Genomic DNA, 24,190 nt, shown 5'->3' with positions numbered 1-24,190 from the left:
TCCTCCTCGATTTATTATACCGAGACCGGAGATGACTATAGGGAGCATTTCGGCGGCTGTCACTTTTGAAAAAAATAAGTTTTTTTTTTTCTTCTTCTTCTTTTCCCCTTAGGATAGGCACACGCCTGCCATATAGTTGTATATAGACTTGGTTGATGTCTACAATAAAGATCCACGGCCAAAGAGAAATATGTCGGACATTCACTGTGTGACGTTTAGTGGAATCGGCGACCGGCCAAGATGCTCCCGTGATTGTTTCACCCGGCCCCACCATCGCCCTCTACAAATATAATATCAGTCAAGAATGACGAAATCGATAGAGAAGAAAAGGCAGCACAGCCTGTGACACCATACACGACACATCACTCTCTATGGAGCCTCTCGGCGCGCTGTGTAAATAACCGCTTTTTATTGTTTTTTGTTTTTTCGGAAGCCGGCACTAATTAGCTGTTATTATAGGACCCTTGTACAGTGTGTGTGTGTGTATCATTTATTGTATCTGTAGAAGCTGTGAGACGACTGAAGCTCGGAATTTCTTTTATATTGTACGTGGTATTATATTCGGGGTGCGATTAATAGGCTCGTAATATTCGTCATCAGAGTGTAGAGTAGTATCTAGACTGCCGTTGATATCCCCCCCTGCTGTTGTAGAGCAAAAACACCGCCTCCCCCCAAAAAAGCCAATATTGTACATCAGGGCATTATTACAGCCGAATAATTAATAGAGCTCTTTCTCCTGGCTTTCTTATTATCAGCGTCTACTTGGTTCTAGTTACTAGGGGGAATACCTATAATAGTTAGAAATACCCAGACAATATAATATTAGAACCAGACATGTGTGCAGCTAGTCGAATAAAGAGAGGAGGCACGGCAGGTCCCTCTTGGTCATAAAAGTTTCTACTTGCAATTTGTTGGAAGTGTTAAACTAAAGTGTTTTCGAGTTTGATTGTTTACATCCACTGACAAAGCTGTTGGGTACAAAACAGAGCCTGATCTGCAGTCGGTCTTCAAATGAGTTATTTAAAGAAAACTCACTGAGAAAAACAAAAACGGAAAGAGAGAATAGTTCCAATCAAGTGCCTAGCTCAGGAATAATCGTACTCTATCTAACGGTTTATAACCGAAGCCACCCAATACTCAAAAAGGAGATAGATTGTGTCCTACCTTTATACCCGGGAAATACGGCCAGGCATCCACAAGTGCTCATCCATCCGTTTAAAAGTTGAATCCCACCAGGCAGGATAGGAAAAAGGGTGTCCTCATGAATACCCCCACATTTAGATGGGTGTACACGAGGACAGAGGGGATTTGAAGAAAGGAGAATTTCTCCAATCAAACAGGATGTTGCTTCCCTAAATAATAAATTTTAAAATGGGTTAAGTAAAATAATAATTTTCAGAAACAATAACAAGGAAAACATTTCACAAATTTGAAACAGGTTTAACAATTGGCTATGCTTTAGCTTAATAAAATAGTATCGATATTATTTAAAAATCGACCCCCAAGTAAATCCAAACTGCTCAAAAACGATCAAATAAGCGGTTTTCTCACCCACGCTCGACATCCGCTAGACAGATCGGGATTATTTTAGCATCTCATAGTTACAGTTTAGACACTCCGGAACCCGAGAATAAAATAGAAATCTACGAGCTCGACAACGTACTGACCAGATGATGCATTATTAAATTGGGTTCTGTCCGACAACCAACCGAAAATGAAAAAGGAATTGCCCAAAGTATATAGCTGCGTAGACTGGCGGTAGTATGAAGCTTGCGCTGCCGTATAACAGTGCTATACACTCACTGGGGTCCTATTTCTATTTCATTTGGCCAAGAGATGTGTCAGCTGCTGGGTGAGTATCATAAAATGAAACTATCGCTATGATTTCCTCTGATGTCGAACGAACCTGAGGATATATCGAGAATGGAGATCAATAGAGAGTCAAAATCAATCAAATGAGAACGGGGATACATGAGGCAAGTCGGCACTGATGAACTACCGTCGTAATAATAATTAAAAAAAAAGTCCAGGGTTCTTGTACATTATGCCATCGAGTTTCCCTTAACAATTTTCATTCTGAGGAACCAACTCGAGCAACTGCTGTATAAAACACGGGCAATTGATCAGTCGCTATTTCCTATTCACACACAAACACACAAGGGATAAGCTCCGAATTCACTGGATCCCTTCATTCACACATGCAATGACATGCAAAAGCGGAAAAAGGGGGTGGGAACACGTCGGACAAAGACGTGAGGCACCAGAGTATTCACGGCGATTGTGACTCTGCATAAACACAGCAAAAAGGCAACACGAGTCCGATCGTCCGAAAATGGTCGTCCAGCCAAACCATGCCCAACCTACCCAAATAAAGTTATCTCAAATTATATCTACAGACTCTCAAACACTCAAACTGTAAACCACTCTGACGTTGACCTACATTTCATCGGCCTAGAAAAAAAAAGAAAAAGCTTGTTGATACTTAAAGCGTTCGCCATTGGCCCAGCCAGAAAACAATTGCCGTCCGTTATTCAACACTCTTTTGTTTGACCACATCTCTAAAACTATTTACACACTGTCGAGAATTCCCGTTGATATCGAATCACGCGTGCTGTATATTTACTTGGAAGTACTATAGAGAGCTTGTATAATGGATATATATGGTCCAGCGGAAAAAGGTGGACAAGGAAAGGAAAAAACAAACCCGTCGTTTTGATTTGCGTCCGCCATGGAAAACGATAAAGACCGACGTTAAAAAAAAAACCCAACGGGAGCGAGGAGGACTGAAAGTTGAGCAAGTTTTTCGTGCCATTCACGAATCGGCCAGCCAAATGGTCCATCTATACGTGCCGGGCCACCCTTTTCTAGAAAGGCTGTGTGCATGCTGAGCGAAGTTTTCTGTGGCTGGCGACAGTTGTCTTGTTTGTCCACTTGTTCACTCCCACCTCCGTTCAAACTGTTTCGGTTTCCTACGTGAGCTGTATTATTATTTCCTCTTGCTTGTGCACGGTCTAATATTCGCTGTGAGGGCTCACGTTCGCTGTGTGCTGGTCGATACATGTGCCGACTGGTGTGTGGACAGTATGTACATGTTGTACGCCACATTTGCCTATTGCCCAGCAGAGGTGGAACTTGTGTGTCGCAGGAAATGTGTTGGGCTAACATCATTCGATCCATCACCCGCAGCTGGGTTTAAGCTACACGATGTGTATTTCCCCCAACTTTATTAAAGTACTACACCCACACGCGGTGTCTCTCCGAATTATTTGTCAAGATATGAACTGACTCGTGGCTGGGGATCAAAGCGCGGTGGCTGGAAATGGAGATTTCGAGAGCGGTCGGGACGATTCTATTCATCAAACTATTCGTCTGACGATCTCCATCCATCCAAAACGGAGGGGGGCGAAAAAGGAAAGGACAACCATCATCATCGGAAACTAATGGTAAGTGTAGCAGAAACGGAGAGGGAAACATCCAATCGTCCTTCTTTTATTACCAAATGAAGAGGAACAGCACGCACAGCAGGGTCGTCGCTGCTGTGCGTTGAACCGTGTCAGTGGCTCTATGGGGGGCGGCGTGAATAGAGTCATCGATTTTTCGGCTCTTCGCCCGCCTCGCTCTTTTCTATTTATACGCAGGGAGAAGGAGCGACAGAAAGACATTTTAGCCGGGCGTCCATACAAAGACAAGAAGAGCAAGCCGATGAGATCAAGAAGTAAAAAAAAACGGTCGGGAAAAATATGTTGACTCGGTAGTGATAATTGAGAATTCGTGTCGGAATAAAAGAAAAAAAGGTTCAACTGCATATCAGAATTATTCACACTAGAAGTTGGTGGCTTTTTCGGCGAAAGAATAAAGGCTCGACTCGGTAGGAAAACGGCGGATAAGTCCCCGACATTTGAAGCAACACGCTACAGTCGTACAAGGGCCTAGACCACCACCTTCATACATCTACGTGTCTGTATGAGCTGGATTGCCCACCAGATACAGGACCAGTCTTCATTAAATCAATAACTTTGTGTAACCAAGTTGATTGAGAGAGCGCGCGCTAGGCGAATGAACCGCAAATGATTATTCAGGGGGAGACGCGAAAATTAAATTAAAAATTAATGGCTAAAAACAAGTTTTCTTCAAAGGGAATTTGTAGCTTGTTAATAATCATATCGATTGATCATTTTTTTTCGGTACAAAATTTATGGACGCGTTAACTCCCCCCGTCAAAAGCAATATGAAATAAGCGCTAAACGGCCCATTTCCCTCCCTTTCAAATATCTTGTGAGAAATCATTTAAATTCTGATCGAATGACTTTTGTTGACGATTTGAGGGATTGGGAGAGCCTGTAGAAAAAGCAAAATGGGAGGCTTGGAATGCCCCGGAATGAATTTGCATTCCGTTACTGAACTACGCTGAAAAGGCGAAATTGTCTGTAATATTAGGAGCTATATAGTCTAGGTCTGTCTGTTGGAATAATAATAAAAAAAAAGTCCAAAAGAATGATGCCCAGCAGAGGGGGAATGACATTAAGGAAAAAAGAAAAAGGACGAAAAGTGAGTTGATGGGAATTTTAAAAAATACGAACGGTGGAGACGAACGAGGCGCGGGAGTAACCAGTAGCGAAGCAGCAGAGTATAACAGTGCCCAGTTTCGTGCGCTTCCAGTTCAGTCAGTCGCCGCGCTCGGAGCGAATCAGACACCCAGTCACGTCGGCGGGATTCAGCTGGCCTAAACTTTTTTTATTTTTAATTGCGTGAATGTTTGATTAGTTGTGGTGGTGGTGTCTAACTTTTGGCTGGTTTCTATCGCGTGTGACACTTGACAAAAGGGGCTGGATAATATGGAGGAGGATCGGGTTGATAAGTCTTTGGACGGACACGATGTACGCCAAGACTAATAACCAGGTGCAATCGGGATCGAGTGAAGCAGTTGCCGATGATCACCTGCCGTTGTTTGATTTCCATCGAGCCCATCCGTTGACGGATGAGCCAACGCTAGCCAGACTGGATCCTTATCAACAGCAGCAAATCTACCCTCCTGCACCCAACCAGCACCACCCTCAGCACCACCCCGTTTACCTGGCACCGTCGTCCAACATCCAGCAGAATCTCCAACAGCATCGCTCGTCCTTTTCTTCGACGTCCAACGGCACTTCTAGCATCCAGCAGCAGCAGCAGCAGCAACACGGATCGACTCAGCGTCTAGACTTCCGGAATCTTTTGCTGGCGCCACCGGCGGCAGCGCGAAACGCTCGCGACGGAAGAGGAAGCGTCAGCGCACCGGCCACTCCGGTCGACGATAGTGGCAGTGGTGGTGGCGGCGGCAGTTTGGTTATTGCCGCCTCTACGGTCGTCACAGCGGCCGTTCCGCTTAATTTCAACGTCTCGTCGTCTTCTTCTTCCTCCACTTCGAATTCCGGAAGCAAAAATAACAGCGGGCTAGGGAAATTCATGATGAAGAAGGTCAACTCTTATTCGAGTGGCGCAGCCATGGCCGGCTCCGCCCCACCCGATTGTGTCCTCAGGGATCTCATCCATCCGGCGCACGCCGACGCCCTCAAAGCCCACAGCGCCCTGGCCATGAAACTCCTCAAAACCGGTAAGGATTCGACGGCAGGAAACCGTCTCTCTCCTTCTCTAGGGTTATTGATGACTTTCTCCTAAAGGGAAAAAAAAAACACGTTAAATAGCGCAGCTCAGTAGAATCTTATGTAATTATCTCTTACCTCCGAACTCTGAATAGACCGCATAGAAAACTCTTTGTACTTCGGCAAGGATCTCATTCAGAGGCGAACAAATTCTTCCTGGATGAATCAGCACGCCAGTCTGGTGATGTAAAATACTCGCGTGATGGTAATGACAGGTGACGTCACTCTGTGATGACGAGATCTGTGCGTAGTATGTTACGGGGGGAGGACCCACAAAAGGCAGGAGGAGGCAAAGTTATCTAGAAAATAGAGATGATAGGATCACATCATGTCCCTTTGATTAGAAGAACTAGGCTCGTACCCCCCTTCCACTCTTGCCATCGTCTAATACTTAAGGGATAGATAAATACAACTGGCTTTGGCTTTTGGCTTCACGGATGGCCAACTTTTTCCGACCGCAAAACAACCGGGGTATTATCTTTCCCCGGTACATGTAGTAGTAATCTGTATTATATAGCTGATTGGCTTTTTTTTTCCTTTGCTCCTACCATATGGGGAAGGGGTGCGCGGCATTTCCTCCTTTCAGTCGTTAAGGGGTCGGCCAAAAGGTGAACGGCCAAAGTATTTCAGGACTCCCGAAATTCTATACTGGGCCGCAGAGGTTATGTTATCAAAACCCAATAAACTCCACGGACCCGTGAGTCTCGCTCCGCCAACGGATCCATATCAAGTCCTCCTGCGATCGCCTTGATGCTATCGACTTCCGGACTATTGACCGCAGTAAAACAACAACAACAACCTCCTGCGCTGCTCCTGCCGCTCCTGTTGTTGTAAATTTCCTCGATGATTCGCCGTGACACCAGTTTGCTGTTGGGAAATAGTTGAGTGTGTCAGAGCTATTAGGTACAATTCCGGCGCTGGCTCGGCTTTCTTCATCATTATCGTCACACGAATAGGATCTGAAACACAAGGATACAAATATCTAGTGTTACACTTCATTATAATTCACATCGCCGAGCCGCTTTCGGCCCCCCCATTAAATTTTTAACCTTTTTTTTAACCGTTTGTCCGCGCCATTTTGTCGTTCAACTGTTTGGATTTATAATAGCACATTTTCAAATAAAACAATAGCCCCAAGCCTTTTTTTATTTCTCCTTTTTATTTTTTTTTTTTAGATCTTCCGGTTGGGATCCTTTTTGGGTTTTCCCCATCTTTTTTGTAGGCATTGCGTATCGTTGCCATGGAAATGGATTCCAACCACTGCCACTCAATTATTTTTTCAAGCATCTAGTCTGTGGCTATATAACATACAACAACTTTAGAATATTTTCAAAAATAAAAGGAGAAATAAAAAAAAGGCGAATTTGGGAGGTGATTCTATACGCGAGGGCGGGCATTCAAAGTTTTCGGAGGATAAGTCCCGCGGGTTAGTACACTACTAACGTTCGCTCTATCTCCCCCCCCCCCCCCCCCACGTCCCTGTTTCCATATAGATGATGATCACGCCAGGAGCGGGAGGAAGCATGTTACCCAGGGCAACGACCAAACTGCCAAAGATGATTATATGGGAAGGAGGCCAGCAGGTGCCTCTCTTTGCAAAGAATGGGAAAAGGTGCTGCCTCTAGTGTCCTATATACACACACAAAAGATGTACTCCCCCTATACTATATGGATCCTAGGTTTTCTCTCTATCTTTTATCCTTTCATCAAGATTCGTGGGGGTTGTGTATATAGCCAGGCGGATCTGTTTGGTAGAGCACCATCAACCGGGGGTATATAAGCGACGCGTACTGCAGGCCCCTGCTCCCCATACAACGGGAGATCGATCCTGCTGGTATATAACCCAGTCAACATTTTCAGTCGATATCTTTTCTTTTCCTGGATAGAAATCGACATTCATAGAGAAACAAACAAACAAAAAGGGGGAGCAAAGATCAAGCCTGCATGTACACATAGCCGAGATAAAGAGAGAGTGCTCTAGAGCATATAAAGTGTGTGATGGTGTGTGTGTACCTGTACCTTTTTATATTATTGACGACTTTGTTTCATCGTCTGTTTCGGCACAAGAGTTTGATTATTGTCTTTCGTGATCGTGTGTCATTTGTGTGTGTGTGTGGGGGAAACCTTCCTCTTATATGATTACACAAGCTATATAATACGTACATACCTTTGATTGTCTTTCTCTTTTGTTCTCTCTCTCTCCCTTTCACGTGCGGATCCATATTCACGCCGGCGGCGTGTGGAATGTTCGGACGACGACCCGCGTGACCGACGGCAGTTTCCGACTTCACCCAGCAATTGGCCACCATTGAGGAACAGCACGGCGAGCAGCTTCAGCAACTAGTCGAGACATTCCGCATCAGGAACGCCGAACTGAGGAAAGAAAGGTATAATATTAAAGGATATCAACCCAAAAATAAGCTGTTTTTATTTTATGTTTGCCAAAAAGATTGGGAGATCCTTCAAAACATTCCCAGCATACTTACAGTGAGAGAAAGATAGTTTTCTAATGCACTGTGACACACAATGTACAGGAGAGAGAGTGGTTGAAGCACCAACGAGAGCAGCAGCTGCTGCTGTTTACGTATCGCCTTGCGTAACGGGTTATTGCCTATTTTTATAGAGCTCCGAATGAGAGCTAGCTTCACATAGATCTATGCATAACCTTGTTTCCCATTATAGCATATACACACACATGAGGTAGACACAAACGAATGGGAAACAGCTGAAAGGAAAGAGCCAAACATTTCGATAGAGGCGACACGATAAACAAAGTTGTGCGATTCCCATGGCAACCATCGAACCAGAGACTTGACAAGTGGATACAAACGCCATAATTCAGTAGATCCGTGTGTGTGTGTTCCGATCTGTCGGCTCTATTCAAATCAAAGCTGCGTGCACTGTCGACAGCGAAGGTTCATCTATACCCGAGTGACCCCCCTCCTTGCTTGGCTGAATTGTTAAAGAAAACTGTCGCTGGCGTTTAACGACGCTGCTGTCTCAAGTATTGAGTGACCTATCGAATCTACCATAATGATATACTGGGATATATCTCGACGTCAATCAAACAATACAAAAATGACACGGACAAACTCAACTGTTTTTAGTTGGAACATTCGACACGATTCGGCTATTTATGTCGGACGAAATTTGACACGACCAACTTTTTTATAGTAGACGACGGGGGGATACGAGAAAAGTGTGCCGGTCAGCGTGTGTCACGTTGGCGTGATTATTGTCAGTCTGGCCAGCATTTCTTATATAATAAGTGCGTCAGCGGAAGTCGAGAGACGGGGACTTTATAATGGCCAGTTCGTGACCTGAGCAACACGGCACCACTCTTGAGAAAGTGAACATGGCAACAAAACATCCACTGGACGCGCTCATCATCCGGAGAAAAAACCCTGCAAAAACGTCGTATCATTATAAGTTGCGTCTCCCTGTCCACTTATTTCCTCCTGTCCCCTCTTCAGACAGAACAAAACAAACGGGAAAATATTGGCCCTTGTTAAACAAATAAACGACTCGATTTTCTATTATTATACCGGTCTTACTTGGAATAAAAGGATCGTCGATTCAGTTTTCTCGAAACATTCGACATTCAACTTGACTGTTGCCTTTTCGTGCAACGTTCAGTCTTTCTTGGGTGGGGGTTGATTGCACGAAAGTCGTCGAAAGTTAATGCACCTATAGACTCGTGTATCGTTTGAGATACTATATCACAAAACCAATAATAATATCGCAATCGAAGAGAAAGAGCGGCACGCCACCATCGACTTGGTACAAGAGATAACTTTTTAAATATTTGTGGGTTTCCCGGGGATTGCTATGAGAGTAACGCCCGTCTCGAAATCCCTGTAGCTGAGCTTTGCCATAGATCGATCGGCGTGAATATTGGATGTAGGTGCACGGGCTGAGACTTGGAAGTTGATTGGATTATACTACCTTGAGAAACGCGCATTTTTAATTATTATACGCGTCGTGTTTGCAATTAACAGGCCCAACGGGAACTACGGCATCTTTCAAGTCTGGGAGACGCTCCTCCAGGAAGTGGAGGTGGATTCGGCCGTAGTGGCCGACATTGCCAACTGCCTGAATCGCCAAGTGTCACGACCCATGACGGACGGAACTTTTCACCGGAAACTGGAGGCCCGCAAAATATTCCAACATCGGGAGCAGCTGGAAAATGCCCTGGAAAAGGCGTCACAGCAACTGGACAAGGTCTGTAAAGAATCATAAATATAAATCTTATCTTACGAAATAGCGGAATATTACATAAGTTACTAAACATACGTGATTGGAAGAAGAATCCCGAGTGGCAAGTGACGGATGAGTCCTGATGGAAGAAGGCTGGTAAAAATCCAATTGATATAGTCGCTCAGAATGCCAGACACGTAAGACAATACACAGGGAACTTGGTGTGGTAAAAGTGCAGGATCTCTGTAAAAGAAAAGAAAAAATGGTAATAATAACAACACGAACGAATAAATGGTAAAGTTTTATGGTCTACACGCCTACACATAATCTTTTCCACTTTGTCTGCTGCGCCTGCCCGTTTGAAGCACTAACAAACAATATTTTAAAAAAACTGGAGGTGTATACAAACAGTGCTCACGTGAACGTATAGTGTACAATGCATTATTGATCTTGATGGATCTGGTGTAGCAAATAGGACTGCATGTATACAGGCGATGCTCGGATGGTCTGAATCAACATTCAATTTCCGGTATGAGGCCCACTGCATCACACTGAGCAGAGGCTATGATGACGTGGCGGAATTGAAGGAGCCCTTGGCTAGAAAATCAGGATCTCTTTTTGCTCAACATCCTATACAAATATGGGTGTGTACTCGATAATACTTACGCCCCAACTTGTTCACAAAGCCAAGAGTTATAGACCATCCGCTGTATAGATTTTCTTTTTTTACGATCCCAGGTTGTCCTGGACACCCTGGAAAATAAAAAAGGAACACCTCATTTTAGATTGGCGGGGAGAAAAACAGATAACGATTTGTACAGTTCTGTATGCACGCAGTTCTTTTCAAGACAACTTTTCCCCCCCTGTATTTTGGGTTGCCTTCGCTAATGGGTTGCCATTGGCAACGTGACTGCCACTTGATTATTAGATAAGGGCGCCAGGGATGGGTGAGATAGAAAAGAGGAAGGATGAAGCAGGAGTTAATAATAACAACAGGCGCTGCAGGAACATCATCAGCAACAGGATGGAGAAATGGTGGAGGGGGGAAGGTAACGCGTGTGTGCCGCATGCTGGGCTGTAGCTTGTAGACCTAGGGAACGCGTAGGTTGTCGGGCATGTTGTCCAATGTTATTCGGAGAAATGGCTTTTGCCATTAGCGCAGCAAGAAGGGGGGAAATAAAAGGCGTGGCAGAGTGTGTGTACCAAGCAGTTACAAATGGCTTAATAAATAACTACCGAGTTAGTATTGGATTACTCCATTAAAAGAGGTCAGCGAGCCCTTCTCGTAGAGACAATTTGATCCCGGCTGGATCGACTATACCGTGCAATTTAGATTAATAATCTTTCGCCATTGAACACAAATTTTGAACGGCACACACACCAACTTTTCCCGAGTCGATGCAATTAAATAATTGAGTTAGTTCTTTTGATCGGATCGACGACACAATGGCGATCCCATAAAGAGATATTTACAGAAATTGACGACAAAATTCGAAGGGATTAAACAAGATTTTTGAATGGCAACAACAATCTGATATGTTTATATAGTAAGCAATTTTGTTGTTGTGATGGACAGAGTTATCAGCTATACGACGAAGCTTACCAACAACATCTGGCCGCTCCTAATACGTTGACGTTGGCCGCCTACGTAGAATTGCACAACAACTACGTGCAGGATGTTCATGCAGCAAACGCAATGGCCGACCAGTTTCACAACGTTATCCTGCCGCAATTGATCCAGGTATTTACCAACAACGTAATACAAAATACAGGTTTTACAATTTATCTTTTTTAAACTATGCAGGAACTAGAAAGCGTCTACGTCGATCTGAGCAAAACTATGACCAATACCATCCAGCAAGGTTGCGAAGCCATGTCGGAGAGGGTGAGTCTGAATTTCCGTATTAGCTAGACCCAGTTTACTTGTTGTTAATTCACTATCAAACGCTGTATGGTCAAATCAATCCCAACAATGAAACTTATACAAATACAACATGTGGTAGAAATAGAGAACTTACTCGAAATTGGTCGAAAATTTTTTTGTCCATCAACACCATTGTGAATAAAAACGCGGGAAAAATGACCATGTGAGAAAAGCAACAACCTGCTCCTTCGAAAAATCACACACACAATGAGGCAGGATGCCAGGATGAATCACCCGGAGCTTTGTTGCAATTCGTATAAAGATTAAATGTACTACTGTTTTTTCGAAGTTGAATACCCCAAACATTTTTTAAATAAAATTTCTTAACTTACTAACCATCCTTCCATAATTCTGATTTAATTATAAATATTTAAAAATTCAATGCATCGTGAGCATTGTATTTTTGATATTGCAACACTGCTCAGGTTGATTCAACCTCATTGTCAGTTAAATATTCGTCGATGGAACATGTGCTTATTTTTGCGCTTGTTCATTTTCGCGCGTTTTTTATTCGCGATTGTAGACAATGGAATTTTTGACCAGTGAGTAAGTTCTCCGTTTCTAACATGTTGTATTAATAGTTTTTGTAATCTAATAGATTTTCATGGCCGATATTTTATTATCCATTCAAGCCAATTTCATGACGATATAACGGCAGATTAAACTGTCGGGTGTATAACGACTGACACGAGCTTCCAATCAGGAAAGAAATGACTTGCACTATATATCCCATGCTACTCATTGCCTTAATGGCATGAGCCTCCTCCAAAAAACCTTATGAAGTTCGTACCGTGCAGATGTCATCAATGTCAAAAGACTTCAACGTTCAATTGATTCCCCAAGGCATGGCAAATTCTGCCTTTGATCCTCTTTTTTATTTTTTACGAATCACTTTGACTTGGATGATATCTTCTTTTTTCCTCTCTCCCCTCCAAATATCACTATATTCTTTCGACAATCTGTAACAGGATATTAGTCCCTGTCGAAATGTTCGGTAGCAATTTCATTTCGTTCCAACTTTCTAGTCAATAAAAGGGGAGGAAAAAGTCAGTGGACAAATAATTTTGGGGAAAAAAGAAATGAAAGGACTTTTTCTTTCTTCTCGTAGAACCTCCATGCTGTGTATTAATCATATTTACCAGGGTTCCACATCAGTTCGTATAACCTTATTGTCCCTCATACTCAATAATCCCTTGTCTGTCTGACGAAAAGTTTTCAAATCAATAATTCTGATGATGAATGTCTCTCTTGCTGGCGTAAGTAATTAACTAGCACACTATGTATGCCTGAATAACTGTTGATGAAGTGTAATATCATGTTTCCACATGTTGCTCACAATATTCTTTTTTGTGTTAATCAGGCGGAAGGATCTTCTTCGAAACGTTACAACGCCCTGGCGAATCAATGCCGGGCCGTCAACCCCAGCACAGATTTGGCAACTTTCGTTCGCTCGGTGGTCGGTGGCAGCGGGAGCGGCCCTGGCGGTGGCGGAGGTTCTGTGCTCACCATCCCGAGCTCGTTCAACAAGTTCACGTTCATACCGCCAAGAAATCCCCCGCCGGGAAGTGTGTCGTGCTCCCAGCACGATATTCAGGTCTAAATTGCCGTCCTATTGGTCCCATAGGGCGACGCCGATGGGGAGTTATTCATATTGATCTAAAAGCAAAATGTTTGATTATGGTTTTATAGGACGCATCGCTGGTGCTGAAAGACGAGTTAGTTTTCGATCGGTTGGCGGGATTTTCTCTGCGAACCAAATACGATTCACTCAAGAAAGACACTGCCGAAGTGGAGGCTCACGTAAGACAGTTAAACGAATGTATGGAATCGCTCACCCGCCTCCAGCAAAGGTACTTTATACCAACTTTTGATATTTAGATATATATCCGATACCCATTCGCCCTTTAGCTAAGCTAGATACCTCTACCACATTTTCACGCCGCGTTATGGTAAATAGCTGGGATTTTATTTGCACTTTTTTATTCCACATAAACTGATATCAATACTGCATTACTGTCGGGGGCCCCCAAGACAAGCGGGTCTTTATATATGTGGCCTATAGTCTTTATTACAATATTATCTTTGCATTCAGACTGTATATGCGAATGTATTATCAGCTGTGTGGTGGAAAAGCATTTTGCGTGGTACGCTGGAGAGACGACGTCATTCTAAATCTGTCACCATCCATCTTTGTCAATGTTAAGAGTATACTTTTCAAAGGGAACCACCCTCCCCGCACTTAGACAATCCGCCTCTCCTAAGACATCCTCACAATCCAGCGGGGGAAAGAGAATCATAGAATTTCCATTAACATCAACTCTTATCCGATCCTTTTGGGGATCAAGTTCAATCGAATTTTCAATTGAATGTGTCCGTTAATTGTGTTGGGTTAGTCCGTGCAGATTTTTAAAAATCAAATTTTCGTAGTGATTAGATTTGCCCCCATTTCGGTATTGTCAAGGGATAAAAAGAGCTAGATGATGGGCTATAAACAGGGTTAAAACCTGCTTCAACAATCTAACAATCTCACACTGGTCAAATAGAAAAAAAGGAAACCTTATCTACGCAACATACAACACGTTATCGACCGTGAACGCCCAGCTTGGGTTGCTGGCAATTTAAGCCCCCAAGTGCAGTTGCGTGTGTGTGTATAGTGTCCTCCTTCTCTTATATAGTGGCCCTTTAGACCACTATGGTGAAAACGTACAACGACGCACGGTATACGTGCTTAGGGTTTATATGACTCCCACCGGTCAAAGAAATAGGAAAAGAAACAATAACGACCAAACGTCTACACAAGATGTAATAAGTGTCGTCATATACTTCTTTTCTCTCCTGCCCTACCGTCCACCTCCTCCGTGTCCTCCCACCCTTGGCAACCACAGCTATTTCGCATGATTACAGTCATTATGGGTAAAATATCAGCCGGGCCAGCCCCGAAAGACAAAAGACCCGTCTCAATTTCATGTCAAAATCCTCAATCCAATTTCGTTCTACTTTTCTTTGTATACGAGGATTAGCTTGCACAAACTCGTCTTGTTATATCCCTTGTAACGTTCTCGATTACTTAATGAATTTCCCAAGAAACCCACCAGCTCCGGACTTGACTACAAAGTGGTCTCCACTATTATTCACCTATACTTAAACTGCATTAAGTCAAGGAAGTGGTCTAACTTCAATTAATCAACGGGTAGATAATGTGTCTTTCTACTTATGAAATCCATCTCCACCACACACAGATCTACTGCGTGTAAGCATCGCCATTGTCATCAGGAACACCATCATGCACCGTGGCATGCAGAAACAGTGCAGGATCATTACCTTCTTAAATATAAAAGACTGCGAAGAGCGGCCCGTCGTTGTCGCATTGGCCGATTGCTCTCTTGTGGCCAAGGAAAAGGATGGCTGCGCAGCATCAAACGCCAAAATGTAGTTACACACAAGGTGCGCTTCAACTTTCAGGGCGCTGCTTTTGAATGTGCAATGTGGCGGCCATTTAGACGGTTGGAAAAAGAAAAACGATTCTGACCTTTTCTCTCTCGCTCCGTTGATCAATAATATCCAGTGCGCTGTTGTACTGTTTCTTTCTTTTTTTCCCCTGTTGACTTCAGATTCGCTTGTCTTTTGTGTAGAAAAACAAAACAAAACTAACCCATAATGTATTCAGCAGCAGGAAGATTGGCTGGCGCTCTCCAGCAATCCCTCGTCCGCTCTCTCCTGTAGTACCTGTTATTCATAGATGAGCGTACCTTTTATTATTGATTATCGTGAAATTGCGTGCAGTGTGCGACATTGTCTACGTGCTCTATCCATCGCGTAGGCTACACGTCGTAGATGTACAGCCGGATAAAAGATGGAGTAGAGAATCTGATCGATGTCGGAATACTAAAAGAAGCGCACGAGGCGTTTCACCACAAGAGCACAGGGCTGTGTGTGTCGCAGCTAGGCAATATACCGGCACGCAGCAATTATCAATGCCGAGGCTGTAGTCCTCATCAGACTTTTCGGTTGTATTGGCTTTTATTGTGTATAGGAGGAACACGCAGTATTTTCAAATTATCTGCCACCAGTCATAAATAAAATCTCGAGCTCAATTGTAATATTCAATTTCTTGTATAGCCTGCGCGCTACCTCTCTGTACGTGTTACCTGCCGGGCTTATCCCGCGCCATTGTGTTCGCGATGAACCCCCCGCAGTATATATATCTATATTTATATGTCTAGAAAAGCAACTCGGCTTATGAGGCATTACTTTACTGCTTCCAACCGAGTTGCCAATTATATAAGACGACTATATTACGGTTATCTTCACAATGCTGGCTTGCAAACTATATTTAGTCTATTTCATTGTGTTAACAGAAGTTTGGAATCCAACTCGTACAACAAAGCCAGCGAACTGCAAGAAGAGATCTGCGCCAAGAAGTTGGAATGGCGAATGGCCCAGCTCCACCTTGCCGCCGTCAAAGCTCAGGTATATACCCAAAAAAAATCAAACAATTCTTTTATAAAACAGCAATAATCAATAAAAGCACAACGATCGTCGTTTCTATTGTTTTTTCGGGGAAACGGAAAAGAATTTCAAGATGGGCTCGTTATTTCCACATAAATCGCATATTTTGAATGTTGACGGCAGACGGGTTGACAGTTTAGTTTAATACGGTAACATTAAACTCGGAACAGCCAATAGAGACACGATGGGAGTCGCGGGCTACGTGCTTTGAATTTATATATACAAGAAACGTTATATCTAGTCGTGTCTAGGCCGTGCAGGAAAAACTAATAGGTCTGCGCGTGATGCAGACGTGCGTGGAGCAATAAAGTTGCGTAAATATTATCTTTTTGAAATTGGCGGTTAATCTGGAAATGGGGGGAATGTGTTATTATATTCAATCAAGCGCATACACATTCACGGCGCCGCCGCTTGATTCAATAGAAAAGAAGAAGAAAATCCATACGAGGCTTTTCACTGTATATTAGAGTTCAATCGATTTTCTTTCCTATTTTCACGCGGGAGGAGCTTCCGCACTAAAATCGCTTGCCGTTGTGGAAAATTATTCATTTGCGAACACGAATATAGGCCTATGAATGCGTCATTATCACGATCTTTCTGGGTATTTCATCCGAATGAGGGTGCGGTTTAAAAAAGGTCTTTTGCTCTCTAATGTTACCTTAACGTCGTTGCTTGTACCGGAGTTCTGTAGTAGTTGATGAAAATGAGCTTCTTTCTCGCTGTGATCTTTCCATCTGTGATTGAGTGATTGAGATCTTCATTTGAATTCCTCCTTTGTTCTTTTGTGTGTGGTGGCGGAATTTAGCGGGACTTGTACGGATCCAAGGCTGAAATGGTCATGGCAGAAGTGGCGGCGGCTTCCGGCGGCTCCCATCAGTCACTGCAACAACTCGGCAGCAATCGAGGCAGCAAGTTTAACTTGATGGCAGGCGGAAGCGGAAGTGGCGGAAGCGGTGGACCCGGAATGAAGACCAAGTGGATGAAGGCATTCAGGACGCTGACCAACAGTTCGTCCTCGCACAACATGGCCGTGTCGGGTTCTTCGTCGGCCGCCACCGGATCGAGTCCACCTCTCGCCAACAACCGATCAACCACACCCGAACAGTAATTACGTCATAATTATTGTGCACACATCTTATTCCCTTTTTAATTTTAATTGGATTTCCATCATTTTTCATTTGGGCCTCAAAATGTTTTGATTATAAGATGCTATGACAGCTTATATTCAAGCCGGTAAATTGTATCTCATTTTTATTTACACAACTGCTTCGCACTATTATGTTTTCTTTTATTTATTTCCTCTTTTTTTTAACTTTTGACTTGGACGAAACCCAACGAAAACAACAACCAATCGCGTCGCACGTCAACAGAGGATCTCGACTCTATCAGGCAGTCATGGCCGTGATTGCCCTCAGGTATAAAAGCCTTCCGACATCACCATTCTGCGCATTCTAATTTACTATATACGAAAGATTTATTCTTTTTTTTTTGGCTATAATATCAGTTGCAAATTGGTCGTCGTTTCCAACGTTTTGGCTTGTTTAAATTGGAAAGAATAGCTCCTGATTTCCCTTTTAAGTGTTGATCATAGAGAAATAACTGAAACTTTTTCGTATAGTTTGTTAAAAAGGATATGAATAGTCATTTGGTATTATAATGCGGGCGCCTTTTGAAGTTGACGGGATTATTTTCATTATTCAAAATTTTTCCAGGAAGAGCCCCAGTTCGTCTAGCAGCAAATCAGAGAGACGAGAACAGCGGAGCTCAAATGTGTCGGCCACCGTTGCGGCGGGAGTGTCGGGAGCTTTCCATTCGACCATGTCGTCATCGGACCTGCTTCAACACCATCATCTAATGCAGAATCAAGAAGGCCAACGTCACGTATTCCAGGAGAACACCTACAAAAAGATTACGCCGTGCGATGTCTGCTCCCAAGTTCTAAGAGGTATACACACACAAATGAGCAGGGGAAACTTGGTATAGATCCATCCACCGGTGCGGAGGGAAAAGGTCATTTAACACACAATCTAATGTGTAGAATAACTGCGGTCTATCCAGACTCCGTATAGGACAACTTGGTTGATTCGAGAGATAGTGTGCAACCGCGTCGCCGTGACAAAATCGGCACTGCGCACCTTGCACCGCACCGGTCGATAGAATGAGACAAACGGGCCATGTTGAGAACTAACGTCTTCACATGCTGCCTGGTTGAACTTTTGCCTCTTGTCTAGCAGAGAACAAATATCTGATATGTTCGGTCGCCGACACACACAGAGCGATCTGTGACCTACATTGGCCCACAATCGAAAACGACATGTGACCTATCTCTTTTATGATTGAACTCTTTAGGCTCTATTATGATGATGACAGTTCATTAAACAATTGGTGATGGAAGCGCATGCTTATCGAAATGATTTTGTTTTATGACAATGAGAATTAATTGGATCGCGTGTCGATATTTAACTAGGGCATTCGCGTCAAGGATGGAAGTGTCGCCTGTGCAAAATCAACGTCCACGCCGATTGCAAGTCGGGAGTGGGCCGTTGTCTGCCGAAATCGCGGCTGCTGCGCCGGCAGAAATCCAGCTCGGAGCTGGAGACGTCGGCGTCGCAGCGGATCATGTCGGCCAATTACGATCCGCAGTACCAGTTCCAGCAAGTCCAGCAGCAAATGCAGGCGGCGGCGGACGAGGAGACGATGGTCGGTGATGATGGACCGCTCAATTTCGGCCGGGAGGAAATCGACCAGACGTACATCGTGTTGAAACAGGCCAGCGAAATGGCAGTTTCGTCCAGCTCGGGCAACGTCTCCGGCCGACGAACCCAGCAGCAGCAGCAACAGCCGTTGCCCTCATCATCGCTGGATCAGCAGCCGCAACAGAATATCTCGGCCAGCGATCAGTCACTTGGCAGCAGTACAGGGGCAATCAACCGGACGGGCTCCGCGAGTGTCATGCGGATTACCACGTCATCCACTCAACTGCAGCAAACGGCGGCGGCGGCTGCGGGGGCCTCGTCAAGGAGAGCCAACCCGAATTCACTCAGCGTCGGAGATCCTTCTTCCTCTTTTCTTTCGTCGAGTTCAGGTAAATATGTACACAGGGAAATGGCGTCGTATCCGAGAGTCTGTGTAGTATTAGCCGCTCGGTTCGTTTCTCTCGGCACCAACTCTATCCATTTTCATCATTGAGATGTGTGTATTTGCCGAACCGCATTATATACTACATCCGCTGCAGCCCTATTATATTACGGGCGCGCGCCATGTAGTCAAAGAGAGAGCGTTTGAGGGCCGGGCCGTGCCCGTTCTATCCATCAAGTCAGACGACGAGATATGGCTGGTGGTCCTGGTGCTAGAGTGCCACCCCGGGGGGATGCGCCAAGAAGATATGTATACATACACTCAGTCGACGCCATTACACAATGCGACACACGATTCTCTTCGCAGACTGTCCTCGGGTGGTGGCCTTAAAAACCAACAGGCGACTTTGACTAGACGCAGACAATGGGCGGGGTAGTACTGGCCTATTCAAAAAAGGAAAGAAATCGAAGGAACTGTTATGTGGTTTTTCGCCATAGGTAAGTGGAGACGAAGTCTAGCTGCTACATGTTGTATGAGCTTTGATCGATTTGGGAATTGGGTAAAAGTTCAGGGAGTTGATTTTGCTGGCACAGTGACGTTGCTTTCCAACCCATCCCTTTGATGCTGGTTGACATTCTGTGGCCAACAACCGTTGGACGGGTGTCTTTGCTGGATGGGCCGAAATCGGAGGTTTCTTCTTCCGCCCGCGGTATGGCGCGACACACATCATCCATAGCAAAGGCACCCAACAGGATAATTAGACGGCGTCAGTTTGTATTAGCTTTTAGACACATTTGCTAGAAAGTTTCAAAGGCCAACTTACAAGCCCTGGAAACTCTGGAAATAAAAATCCAAACGAAATAAAGGTCATCGTGTATATAACGTAGTAGTAGTACGCTTTCGAGTTGACTTTGGAAATTGCGGAACGATGAGAAGATAACGCCTTGGAGTTCTCCAATCAAATTGGAGTGTTTGCGGATGCATGGTATACTATATAGTCTGGCCCGTAGTGAAGTGATGCACAAGTGAGAGCTCTCATCCTCTACAGCAGAGTCTTAGTGTGCTATCAACTTTTTTTGGAGGGGGGATCGGAATCTTGGCTTTGATTGAGAAGAACCGACGGTTGTGTAAAAATCGAAAATCCCCTCCCGATCCATCCATATTCCGCCGCAACATACACACACACAAAACATTGTTATTGATGTACTAGAGAAAAACTAAATGGTGTAGCGCGTGTGTAATATCGAACCGTCCGCTGCTGCCCTTTGCGTCTTGTTGTGCTCTGATTGGGTCCATCCATCTCTCTCCATCCCATGTGGCCATCCAACGTCGATTGCCGTTTTCTGGTTCTCACAGCGCCGCACAGCCCGCGGCGTCATCAGAAGCTCAATCTGCGGATGAAGAGTTTCTCGCTGGACGAATCGGGCGAGCACTTTCATCATCACGGAAGCATGAGCGTCGGATCTGGCCACTCGCACGGATGCGGTCCGCCCAACGGCCACCACCGTCTCACCCACCACCGCTCGTCCAACCCGAACGCGGCCACGACGACGACGACCAGCAGCAGCGGAACGCTCAACAGCAACAGCGCCCACAACAGCCAGGCCTCATTCTACTGCCAATGTAAATTTCGCATCTCGTTAAAAAAAAGGATTCATTATGTCCGGGGGGTGAGAAGACAAACGGGCGATAAGTTCAATCAATTCAGCATTGCATGAATCGGGTTCTGTCAACGATTGGGGGCGTCAACTTGATCGCTTTGATATAACACACAGTGCCGCTCGCTTGGTCTTGATCGATATAGACACACACCGTCGATATGACGTGTCTTTCTTCTTCTTGTGTGTTTTGTGCCAACGAGTGCGCGCCTGCTCATTGTGTTTGTGTAGGTGCTGCTGCTGCTGCTGGGGGATTCTGTCTTTTGTTTCTATACTTGTGTGTCATCTGTGTGTTTGTTATGGGGATGGTCTTGCCAACGGGTCATCTTAATGCTCCACTCGAACCGGGGGCAAGCCTGCTTTTCATATTATTACTACACTCTCTCTGTACATCTATTTGATGGACATGCATTCAATCCCATCAACTCAGCTCAAGTTCTTGTTTTGTCATCTCTATTTATTCTCTTTACCTCGAAATCGCTTTCTTACAGCTCTGCTCTTGGCTATACACACGCACACGACGAGCCCCCCTTTTTTCTTCTTGGATACAAATGTCGTTAATGCTCTGCTGCTTGTTATTGCCGGCTTTCTTATCAACACTCACGAATTTTCGCTCTCTACTCTACTCTACTCTGACTATATTAGACCAGAAATCTTTCATCACTCTCATTTTAACTGCGTTATCGATTTTTTAGCCCAAAAAAAAAAGAAAAACGCGCTGCATGAAAACTCACTTGTACTACATCAAGTCTCTTTGTCTTCGTCATACATCTCTCTTTCTAATTCGAGCATGTTATACTACCATCGCTGCAATTGCTGCTGCTGCTGCTATACTGGTTCTTGGCTTTTGACTCTTGGGCTCTTTATTTGATCTCTTGATTCCGCTCTGGGCTCTCTCTCTCTCTCTCTGCGCTCTACTTTTTCACTTTTTCACAGTTTGCTTCTTTTTTTGTGGTGTGTTTCTGTGTTTTCTATAGATTTTGCAGAAAAGCTGGGTTATCACATAAATGCAAAAAGTTACATACGAGCGAGTTCTAGCTCTATAAATCTGCAGAGTTGGACTTTTTTTTCGTAGAGCTAAATATTTTGAAAACAAACAAGATGGAAAAACTGCTGGGGGGATGTGTGTTTGAAACTTTGTCTTTGTCTCTTCCTTGTAACGCACAGCTCCTTCAAGTCCCGTGCATCACAATCGACGTTTGCTGCTCAGCGCCAGAAACATCCGGATGAACTCGGTCGAGTTGCCGGACGAAAATGAGAAATCGCAGAGCTCGGCCAGCGCTTCTCCCTGTCCGTCGCCCGTACGCCCCATTTTTATTATTTCAAAATCTTTATTTTTTTTTAAATAATGTCGATAAAAACGTTTTTCTTTTATCTGTTTTCTTTTTTCCCTAACCGGTTCGCCGACAGAAGGCGCAGAGGCTCTTGCCCACTAACCTCTACGTGGTCCTCTTCAACTTTAAAGGCAGAGAAGCTGACGAACTCGATCTCAAGTACGTAGTTTTCACTCGTAGTTTATATACATCATTAAAGACTGGATGATAATAATAAAAAAATAAAAACTAACCGAATTATGGATTCGTTGACATTTGGTGATTGCGGCTGGCGAAAATAACAAAACGTATTAAGGGCTGGCTACAAAGTGACAGTGATCGATGCCAGCGACCCGGACTGGTGGCGGGGCAAATGTTTGGGACAGATTGGCTTTTTCCCTTCAAAGTACGTGGCCAAATTGGCACCCAACGAGAAACCCCTGCAGGTGACGCACAACTTGCAACTCGGAGGCAACGACGACGGGACCGATTCCGATCCGAATCGTCTCACTAAATTACTACGGGATCAGGTACACAATAATTTGAATATAAAATCCTTGAAATATTCATTGTCGCCAATTTCTTTTTTCAACGGCAGATTGTGATACAAATTGGAGAAGAGCTGAACGGGATGGTCACCGTTCGCAATGGTGAAAATAAAACAGGATCCTGCCCAACTCAATATTTACAAGAAGTCTGAATTGGAGTCGAATAGTATTGACGATTGCGAATTAAGGCTGCACACGGAATCGGAGTTTTCTCTCTCTGTAGACCGTAGAATATCGTTCGGGATGAAAACAATACGAAATTAATCAAATCGCTTTTGGTTTTCAACCGCTCCACAGTTTTGACACGCCCCTGAATTAAACTGGAATCATAAAAACCAGACAAATGTTTCGTTTTATTAGCATTAAAAACACATTTAAAATTTATTTGCGGATTTAGAAAATAACAAGAGGAAAATTCCGTACCGCGTGCAAGACCTAATTGAAATAATGACATGATTTCTTTGGTTAGTTCGTCGGCAATTTTTCATACTAATAGAATTTACGAAAAAAGTTCCTTAACACACGAAAATCCACGGCCGTTCTGGAACTTGAATCCCTTCCTTGCCCCCCTCTCAATTTTGACCTTTTGCCCAATATTTTTAGAAGTATTTGTCGTTTCATCACGTTGCCCTCAAGCACCAAATGTAATTAACCTATATACATGCATAACTACCTGTTATACCTGGAGATGTTCGTCAGAAGAGAGATGAAACATCCAATAATTACCTCCTCTCCTAGTCCTGTCCTGTTACACCAACACCAATCCAGCCTTTATAATTTGATAAAACAAAAAAGAAAGCGCCTCATCCCTTTGATTGTGACCATGTGTGACGATGGACGAGACAAAAGATAACACATGCTTTTAACCCTGTACTCGCAGAGGGCGATCTCGTTCACCACCTGGGCCGACCTTACCTGTTTCTATGTCTAATATGTTATCCAGCACACAATATCACTGTATTCGTTTTCTCATCGACCCAATCAACCCAAAAGAAATATAAAATAATAATTACAAAAAAATCAAATGTTCTAGGTGTGCTATAACAAAATTGTGATTGAACACTCCCCAAACACAAGAACTAAAAGTATATGAATGAAGTTACGGCGGTCCTTCAACAGCAGCGTGTTCGTTGATTGATCCTGGTGTAAACTCCTGGAAATTCCGGCTCCGCACATCCTGCGTGGTTAGACAGGGCAAAAAATAAATGTTGAGAAATTCAAATTAACCCAAGTTATTGAACATATACCTACACCCCAACTAACGATGCCAACCTAGCTGGATCCACTTTTCACCCGGAGCTGGTTGGACAAATAATGGACC

General features: G+C 44.1%; 1 protein-coding gene and 1 long non-coding RNA gene across 9 annotated transcripts; one reads left to right on the top strand and one right to left on the bottom strand.

Annotated features, from left to right (window-relative positions):
* The first annotated feature begins 4,610 nt into the window (after positions 1-4,610).
* Positions 4,611-23,966, top strand: LOC124196209. Of its 6 annotated transcripts, none has more exons than XM_046591085.1 (18): positions 4,611-5,593; positions 7,921-8,029; positions 9,641-9,863; positions 11,416-11,580; positions 11,644-11,724; positions 13,124-13,357; positions 13,453-13,613; positions 16,122-16,233; positions 17,078-17,376; positions 17,479-17,505; positions 17,643-17,687; positions 17,985-18,217; positions 18,740-19,357; positions 20,707-20,973; positions 22,176-22,309; positions 22,422-22,501; positions 22,638-22,851; positions 22,920-23,966. In XM_046591085.1, the coding sequence occupies exons 1-18, from the start codon at positions 4,876-4,878 to the stop codon at positions 23,019-23,021; spliced, it is 3,822 nt and encodes a 1,273-aa protein (XP_046447041.1). In that variant the 5' UTR covers positions 4,611-4,875; the 3' UTR covers positions 23,022-23,966. The 6 variants fall into 6 exon arrangements, with proteins under 6 accessions (XP_046447041.1, XP_046447039.1, XP_046447045.1 ...); XM_046591083.1 differs by having other exon boundaries at positions 4,613-5,593; positions 22,419-22,501; XM_046591086.1 differs by lacking the exon at positions 17,479-17,505 and having other exon boundaries at positions 4,614-5,593; positions 22,419-22,501; positions 22,920-23,965.
* LOC124196210 lies at positions 5,782-11,956 on the bottom strand. 3 transcript variants are annotated; one of them, XR_006875624.1, is made up of 6 exons: positions 11,443-11,546; positions 10,506-10,592; positions 10,258-10,436; positions 9,936-10,082; positions 7,810-9,865; positions 5,782-5,941 (listed from the first exon to the last, which is right to left on the bottom strand). It is a non-coding gene; the product is annotated as an uncharacterized LOC124196210 (long non-coding RNA). The 3 variants fall into 3 exon arrangements; XR_006875623.1 differs by lacking the exons at positions 5,782-5,941; positions 11,443-11,546 and adding exons at positions 6,459-6,601; positions 11,858-11,956; XR_006875622.1 differs by lacking the exon at positions 5,782-5,941 and adding an exon at positions 6,459-6,601.
* Positions 23,967-24,190: the final 224 nt, after the last annotated feature.

This window comes from Daphnia pulex, chromosome 6, assembly GCF_021134715.1.
Source record: "Daphnia pulex isolate KAP4 chromosome 6, ASM2113471v1".
NCBI lineage: Eukaryota > Metazoa > Arthropoda > Branchiopoda > Diplostraca > Daphniidae > Daphnia > Daphnia pulex.
This window is presented reverse-complemented; position numbering and strand designations above follow the sequence as displayed.

Excerpts from the sequence above, each read along its gene's own strand:
- LOC124196209 (XM_046591083.1), top strand. The coding sequence starts at position 4,876 with ATGTACGCCAAGACTAATAACCAGGTGCAATCGGGATCGAGTGAAGCA. Across the intron at positions 11,725-13,123 it reads GCGAAGCCATGTCGGAGAGG|GCGGAAGGATCTTCTTCGAA; the intron begins GTGAGTCTGAAT and ends TGTGTTAATCAG. Across the intron at positions 17,688-17,984 it reads ATGGCCGTGATTGCCCTCAG|GAAGAGCCCCAGTTCGTCTA; the intron begins GTATAAAAGCCT and ends AAATTTTTCCAG.